Source organism: Amblyomma mixtum, chromosome 8, assembly GCF_055824585.1.
Source record: "Amblyomma mixtum isolate Tamu chromosome 8, ASM5582458v1, whole genome shotgun sequence".
NCBI lineage: Eukaryota > Metazoa > Arthropoda > Arachnida > Ixodida > Ixodidae > Amblyomma > Amblyomma mixtum.
This window is the reverse complement of record NC_143019.1, coordinates 121,782,560-121,790,706: the sequence shown is the minus strand read 5'-3', so window position 1 is coordinate 121,790,706 and position 8,147 is coordinate 121,782,560. Positions and strand designations below refer to the sequence as shown.

The 8,147-nt window shown below is 47.7% G+C and overlaps 1 protein-coding gene across 1 annotated transcript; it reads right to left on the bottom strand.

Annotated features, from left to right (window-relative positions):
* LOC149334165 (uncharacterized) lies at positions 1-7,421 on the bottom strand. Its single transcript, XM_089555045.1, has 2 exons — positions 7,239-7,421; positions 1-2,638 (listed from the first exon to the last, which is right to left on the bottom strand). The coding sequence occupies exon 2, from the start codon at positions 2,622-2,624 to the stop codon at positions 558-560; it is 2,067 nt and encodes a 688-aa protein (XP_089411171.1). The 5' UTR covers positions 2,625-2,638; positions 7,239-7,421; the 3' UTR covers positions 1-557.
* Positions 7,422-8,147: the final 726 nt, after the last annotated feature.

Sequence of the window (8,147 nt, the reverse complement as noted above, 5' to 3'; positions counted from 1 at the left end):
TTAGGAAGAGTAAGAATTAATTTTTATTACGGACAAAAATTGGACGGTCTTATCCTCAATGTGCTCCTCAAGTTTTATGTTAACTCCACACTATCATTCACACGTCCTGCCAACACAGGCGACTTTTCTTTTTCAAATCACGCGCAGAAAACTAAGACTTGATTGCTTGTGATGCTTGTTGTCAGGTGACAGAGCACGCGGTTTAAAAGGCCAGAGGTGGGGTGTCCACCATTCGCATCGGCGTTTTCCGGTACTTGCCACAGTTAATGCATTTGGTTGCGCCTCACAACTTGCTTTCGGCAACAGCAGTGCTATTTTGCTCTCTCATATGTTAGAGGCCAGGCGCTGTACCTACCTCTGCGCGCACTGAGGACAGCTGCTTCCATTCAATAAAAAAAAGTTTCTGCACGCGTAAAAAATATAAAGCGTATATTATCACTGTCGTTATCATCACATAGTCAATAGCCATCATTAAGTAACCGGAACCACCATTCAACGATGACACTGCAGATGTAAGACGTTGATTAGGTGTACACCGCAATTTTTTGCTAAACGTCTCACAAGCTCATCGCTTCTGGAAGGCGCTTTCGGGCGGCCTCTAGGAGCTCCTGCACCCGAGCTTCTGGCGATGACGTCACTTTCGCAAGCTGCTTCCGAAGAGATTCCAACCGAGAGAGGAGGCGAAAGGCTTCCTCGCACTGACTAATATCGCCCTCCATCATTGTTTCCAGGACAAAATCGACGGCCCTGTTGAGACGGCGACCATTGGCAGCTAGCGCACGTCCAATCCTAGACCAAGCAGGACAAGGCGGCTTGGCGCCAAGCGTCAGACCTAGGAGCGTGTAATTGTTTTCAATGCCCTGCGCAATGAACTCCAGCTCGTTGCGCCCCGCGTAACGCTCGTCCTGCGTCACCCACTCCAGGGTGCGATTTTTTGCAAGCATGGCGCCGAAGTGCTCGCACGCCTCGCTGTCCATGTCGAAATGGCCAAAGTCCACCCGGCACACACTGGTGTTCTCAGCGAGTGCGTCGATCAGTGGTATTCCGTAGGGCGGGCATACGATCTCATACACCATGCTGATCCACTTCAGTACAGCGGTGCTTCGCAGGTAGTCGGCGAGGGTGGCTATTTCGGCATCGCCAAAAGAGTCGATGCCATGTATATGCAGGCGCGTGATGGTTCGGTTCATAGCAAGTCCCTTCAGCACTTGCAGAAGAAGAGCACCTTCGGTTCTCACCTCCGATGAGAGACATAACCTTTCCACGCGGCTGTGTGGAAGGGAAAGTGCCAACTCTTCCAAGCCAGCGCTGTTCCACGCGGTCTCGATCCTGTCGCAACTGGCCCTGACGGCTTCGCGGAAGCTGCTGTCTTCTTCTTCTTGCAGTTCATTGGTACCGATTCGGAGGATTCTCAGCACAGGATTGGCTTCCAGTGCTTGCGCTAGCGCTTTCATAGTCTTGTTGGTCATCTTGCACCTCTCGATGTGCAAGCTCTCTAACGTCCTGTTCTGCTGAACGACGGTCAGAATGGATGAACCGGCCTCTCCTTCGTCACGATCACCGCTGGTCAGATCCACAAGTCCTACCCGAAAGTGCTTCAGCGTCTTGTTTTCTTTCAGCGCTGAAAAGACGCGCGCGATGCTCTCCGGTGACGGTAGCGACAGATTCCGCAGAATCATTGACTCTAGAGTTGTGTTATCACTAATAACATTCGCCACTTCTTGTCCGAGGCTTTCTGCATCTTCATGCTTGACGGTTAACTCAACTTTCTTCAAGCTGCGGTTACTTCGCAAGGCCTGGAGGATCGACCTGGACTCTCTGTGATCGCAGTTGTCCACCGACAAGGTTTGCAGACTTTCGTTTTTTAGAAGGAAGTCCTGGAAGAGCTGGAGTCCCTCGTCGTCGAAGGGAACGCACCACAGGTGCAACGATGTCAGATTCAGGCACTGGCACACGCACGCGACAATCTCTCTCCCTCCGCTCAACTTGTCAGGACCTACGGCAAGCACTTTCAAACAGTTGGTATTTGCCAGCAGTAAACGGCCAATAGAGAGCGTAGCGGCTGCAGTCAACGGCACGTACATCAAGTGAAATGACTCGAGGCCCTCCAGACAGGCAGCGCCAGAGAAGACGTTTTCCGCATCAACTTCGGAAAACCGGAAGCCTTCCAATTTCAAATTGTTCAGTGTCCCCGAGCAGAGGGGAAGGGTGGCCTTGATCACGGCGGAAAGCGGTTGCGTAACCATTTCCATGGACCCCAGGATGAGCGAGTTCACTCGGCCGGAGCGCAAGAGCCACGAGGCGAGGAGGACGGCGTCCAGGCTCGCATCACTGTCTGGACTCACGTGTACTTCTTCGAAAACGTCAAACGCTTGTTCCCTGTAAACGAGGCCATAGCGGCGTGGTTCGAGTTCGCGTAGTTCCAGGCCGATGGGGTCGAGTAAGGCGTTGCACGCGTCGTCGACTTCTTCCTGGGAACGGCGGCCGCCGGGAACCGCATCGTCTGGAGCGAGGCCTGCATTTCTGAGGACTTCGAAGAGTCTGGAGGAGAGTGCGTCCAGCTCATCCGCTTCAAACACCCCATCCAGGTAGGTAAGGTCGATGGATTCTCGACCTTCACACATAGCGACGGATGGCACTGCAAGGCAACAGAAAGGTGCATAAAAATTATTGAATCTGCGAAAGCAAATCATTCTTAAGGCATAGAAGGGAATCATAAGCGGCTACAAAGAAAGTCCTGTAGTCGTGGTAGCAATGCTGAAGGCAACAAAAAAAAAAAGTAACTATTTTGCCGTGCGAGCATGCTTGCCTGGCTCGGTTAGCGTCTAGGTGTGTTTTTTTTTACACTAAGCATTCCAGCATGAATCAAGGCTTTGCCGGAACCGTATTGTTCTGCCATGACAATAGACCTCAATAAATTACGCAGTTACCCTCATTATGGCCGTTTACAGTGAAATCACGAAGCAAAGAGAAAAAAAAAAACAGAGCAAGACGCTTCCAGCTGCTTTGTAGGCGTGGAGTCGCGCATTAAAGTTCCTTGACCTAGAATTTAATTCCCCCGGGGCTAGCCCTCCTTGCCATTATCGCAATCATAACGGCAAGAAAAGAGGCACTTACACCGCTACAAAAGCACGATTTCACTTTTGTGAAATAGTTGCTTGGGTTGTTTCCTAAAAAGAGCATGAACTTCTTGCCTTTCAGCTTTTTGGTAGAAGAAGAAAATGTTGCGCTATGCTAAAATATTTCTGCTAGTAAATTAGTTTCTAGTCCTTATTAGTAGTAAGGAAGTACTGTTCTGTATGGCACTGAAGCTAGTTCAGAATTGACACTTAAAAAATGACTATGCCATGTTTACTAGCTGGAGCGGTGTACTCGTGTTCAGTGTTATGATGCAAAGTGATGTGCCGTGGTCACTGTGCCATTGTGGCGACGCCCCTCCTGGCAAAAAAAGAAAAGATGAAGTTTCTAGGGATTTTAGGACTCCTCTTTTACATTTGGAGGGCATGGATTGTCTCTCAGTATCACAATTCGTCCCCCTTTGTTCACTGATGTAAAGTTGGAAGTAAACAACTCGTTTAGGCTTAAAAAGTGGCTGGCTAACTGTTACCACCTCACGCACTGTTAGCGCGGCGTTCCCAGACACCCTTATAGCGTGTCGGGGTAGCGGTCTCGGACTCAAAGGAGATTCCCTCGACCCAGCGTGGCAAGCTAAGCGGAAACCAGCTACCATGTGACAAGAGGCCATACTCCATCTCGGCACTGCAAATATTCAGATAGTGTCGTAAGTTAAATGTATTGGTGTTCTGTTCGTAAAAAATATGTCCTGGAATGCTCACGTAGACGCAGTTGCAACTAACATTTTTCGCCTTACGGGGATACAGTGCTAATTGCGATATTTCTTTCCTGTTTGCATTAAACGACTTATTTTCAGTGCCATGTTTACTGCACATATTAACTTCTGTAACCTAGTGTGGGGTACAACCACTTTGTCAAATGTTACTAAACTTCACATCGTACAAAATCGTATAGTTGCAAACCCTGCAAACGATAGCCACACTGTAGCTCTCTTCAAGGAACTAAACATTATCACACTTCCTCTCATTTATAAAACAGTGCTCCTTAAGCGTTATTCTAACGCAAGGCTACGCCATCTTCGAAGAAATCTGAGCTTGTCATTCTTGACATTAGCATCACCTTTCACCCAGGTCATACCTGCTGGGCTTATATACATCGCAATAGCAAGCCTCTCCTGCCCTTCAAATCTGCCCACTCTAAACTGGTCAAAAGAGCGATAGCGAATCTGTGTTTTGAAAATGCCCTCCGAAAATCCTGTCCGTATTTGATGTATGCAAGTTTGCAACAACAGTGCAGTAGGCTATCGCACGCTGGCTATCCTAGTCACCTTCAGATTTCAGTAGCGGAAAGTTTACTCAGGAAGCTGAACGCTGAGCTCCATCCTTGTGCGCATGTGCCCTTAGAAAAACAGAAGAAACAAATGGCTGTCATCCCATACTTGAATACCATCTCTCACAATCTTAAGCGCATTGCAAATCGGATAGATGTGTCAGTTGTTTTTTCTGCCCTTGAAAAGCTAAACAGCCTATGCAAGGTAAACAAAGTTGTTCGTCCTTTGGCCAGAGAATGCACAAAGAAACATCAAATTCCGTTTGTAGAATGCGAGGTTGGCGTGGTGTACCAGATACCGTTCTCATGTGGACGACAGTATGTCGGTCAAACTGGTCGCTGCCTGAATGACCGCCTCCGTGAGCATGATCGCAATGTAAGCAATAAAAATGAAAATGATGTAGAACTCGTGAAACATTGCAACGCCTGTGTTAGGTGCAAGCCGTTACTAGACAAGTGTTTTTTAGTTGGGAAAAGTAAGGACAAACGCACTCAGGGAATTATTGAAGCAGAAAAGATTGCCAGATTAGGAAGTGCCGGTGTAAGCACTCCTTCTTTCAAACTCTCAAAAAAAGACATTGCTTATCTACGCCCGCAGTGAATTTGCGCATGCTTTAGGATGACACGGCAAAAATGCAGGTATAAATTCTTATGCTTTTGTTTCTAATAAAGTTGTTGGAAGTTAGCGCTGTGTGTGTCTACTCGTTCTTGGTCTCTTGTACTGTTTGCGCTATTGCTCAGAGGGCTATATTTTCTTTTGTATAAGATTGTTTCTTTACAATCCTTGTCGCCTGTATCCCTTGGTTCTTGTTATTATTTTCATTTTTTAACTTCAGTTTGTTTTAAATTGTGTTTCGCTCACCTCTTTTGTGCAGTTCTCGGGTACCTGAGTGGTTTGTGTTGACCCCCGTTTTCTCTACTCACGGTAGGAGGACACTAACCTTCTAAGCCCCTTTTTATTTAAAAAACTGCCTTACGGTAGTTATGATCCCCATTTCACCATTGTTAAAAAGCTTCTGAAGTAGCTACTAGCTGATAAACGCATTTTTTCGCGCCCCTGTCATTCTTTTGTGGCTTCGGAAGTGACAGCGCTTTATTCATTTGTAGCACATATAGTCCTACTGTATTCGGAACTGCCACATTTTTCTCCTTAGATTTGTTCAGGGAGATGTACTGGGCATAATGTGTTTTGTTAAATTGTTCTTTCTGTATACATGTGTGTTTTTTACCCTTAAGATTTGTGCTCGATTTTGCGACCATTTGTTATGATTTGATATGAAATTCCTCTGGTATGGACGCTATGTATACGAAATCAAATTTTATCTGATGAAATGAACTTGCCTCTTATCGAGCTGGATGCAAATTCTTTATTAAAAGCCCACCACTATTATCATCAAATTACGGAAATAAAAGTTCAGTAATATAATTTCATTCAAGGAGCAAAAAGAAAAGAAAACCGTTCCTAGACAAACACTTCGAAACAAGTCAATGAACCCCATGTGGCTGAATTACCTCAAGCCTTCCAATTTACCACACTGTTCATGGCCGCTTTCTAGGCGTCGGCAGTAAGAATACGTTATTTTTAAGGGCATAGCAAACATAGCAATAGTGGCTACCAGCCAACGCAACTCTCATACCGCGAGAAGTTGGCTAAACCAAAGGGATTCGAGGATTCGCCAACAGCAAGCAAACCCTACTCTCACGGAGGCGTGCGCCCGGAAGCGAAATCAGCCGCGCATGCCTAATTGTTGCTGCACGCAGCGTGACGACAGCACAGCGTATGCCGACGGCAGAGGAACCCCGAGGTCGAGGTGACACGCGCGCGTCTGTGAGAACCTGCAAAACACGCCGCGCTGCATGTCTTCCCTGGAAGGCGCCGCGAACACGGGATCTGGCGTATCCAGTTAGAGGGCTGGCACAGAGGCAAACACACGCGTTTTAAAGGGCTATTTGTGTTTGCTAAAGCCGCGATAACAGCGCAGATAAAACATGCAACTTAAAAAGAAATGTGTATGGTTGATAACCCGCAAACCGAAACGCTACCGATTACCTATGCTTTAATTTGGCTGGCGCGATACGCAAAATGCATTTTTTCCGGCGCAAAAAACGCAGGACGAAGAAAGGAGAGCACACAGGTTGAACGGTGACCAACTAGCCCGTCTTTCCATTTTAACATGGCGCAATACGTTGCACAGCAATACATGTTGCAGTACAAAGATGACATAGAGACGCGTTACCATGCCACTTTATAACCAGGCCCCCAAACATGAAAAAAAAAAATTAAACCCACCGCGACTGGTTTGGTTTATGGGGTTTAACGTCCCAAAACGGCTCAGGCTATGAGAGACGCCGTAGTGAACGGCTCCGGAAATTTCGAACACCTGGGGTTCTTTTACGTGCACTGACATCGCACAGTACACGAGCCTCTCGAATTTTGCCGCCATCAAAATTGGACCGTTCCGGCCGTGATCGAACCCGCGTCTTTCGGGTCAGCAGCCGAGCATCATAACCACTGAGCCACCGCGGCGGCTACGAACCCACCGGAACTGACAATTACTTTGCATCTCTTCTGTCAGAATAAGCTAGTCACAAGTTTCGTACCCCCTCGTGACAGTAATTCAGCAGCTAGATTCACTTTCACGACCGCAAAGCGTTTCGTAAGCGATAAATAAAGGAACAGCGTGCCAGCCAAACGTATTGTAATCGATTTTCTATACAGCGAATTTACTCGGACATGCAAAGCGTGAGGGCAGCAACTGCAGTACAAAGCTGAGCAGTTCTGGGTGGGCCGCTAACAATACAGAATCGATCCTCTAACGTACAAGGCCACGTACCGATGTGCAGGACAGGTGTGCGGTGCAGGCGTAGCCGATGGTCGGGTCCTTTTTGCGCAGCGGAGGTCAAACGAGGTGCCGGCCACTCGCCTTTCCGCGAGCGACGGCAGCTGGCGAGAACGTCGGCGCGGCTTGTCTCTCGAACGTACTCGAACGCCCTCCGTGCAGACGCCCCGCACGCACGCCCTCTCTCTCTCTCTCTCTCTTTTTCTCCCTCTCCACACAGACACAACAGCGGCTTGGCCGGTCTGCTCTTCGGCCGTTGCCAGGCCGCACGCAATCACAACGGCGCCGTCGTTTCATGTGACGCGTTTCTTTTCCTTCCTCCATGCGTTGAACGGTGCGACGGCGCGTGGTTTGAACGAGGCGCGGCATAAACCTTACGTACTGGCACTAGCGTTTGTCACACGATTGAGAAAGGAACGCGTTGTTTGTTTGTTTGCTGGCTCTACTAAACTCGCAGCCCCATTACCTTCATCAGTCAGATTATATCTCACAATATCCAGAAAAAAATATCAGTCGTCCTACACTTACGTTGTCAAAACACCCCCCTCACTCGAGTTAACAGCTATAAATACCTCGGTATAATAATATCCCATGATCTCAGATGGGATTCACATATCACCTATGTCACATCAGCCGCCGTTAAAAGACTCCTGTTCCTCAAAAGGCATCTTCAACAAGCTCCTCCTCCAACAAAACTAATCGCATACAACGCTTTCGTACGATCGGTACTCGAATATGCGAACGTTGCATGGTTTCCGCATACTAAATATCTCATAGGAAAATGAGAAGCAATCCAAAGAAAGGCAGTAAGATTTATGTTTAACAAATACAGGCCTTCTGACTCACCCACCGAACTACTCAAGACAGCCGGCATTCTCACTCTGGAGAAAAGAGCTAAACTTG

Coding starts and splice junctions, on each gene's coding strand:
- LOC149334165 (XM_089555045.1), bottom strand. CDS start 2,624: ATGTGTGAAGGTCGAGAATCCATCGACCTTACCTACCTGGATGGGGTG.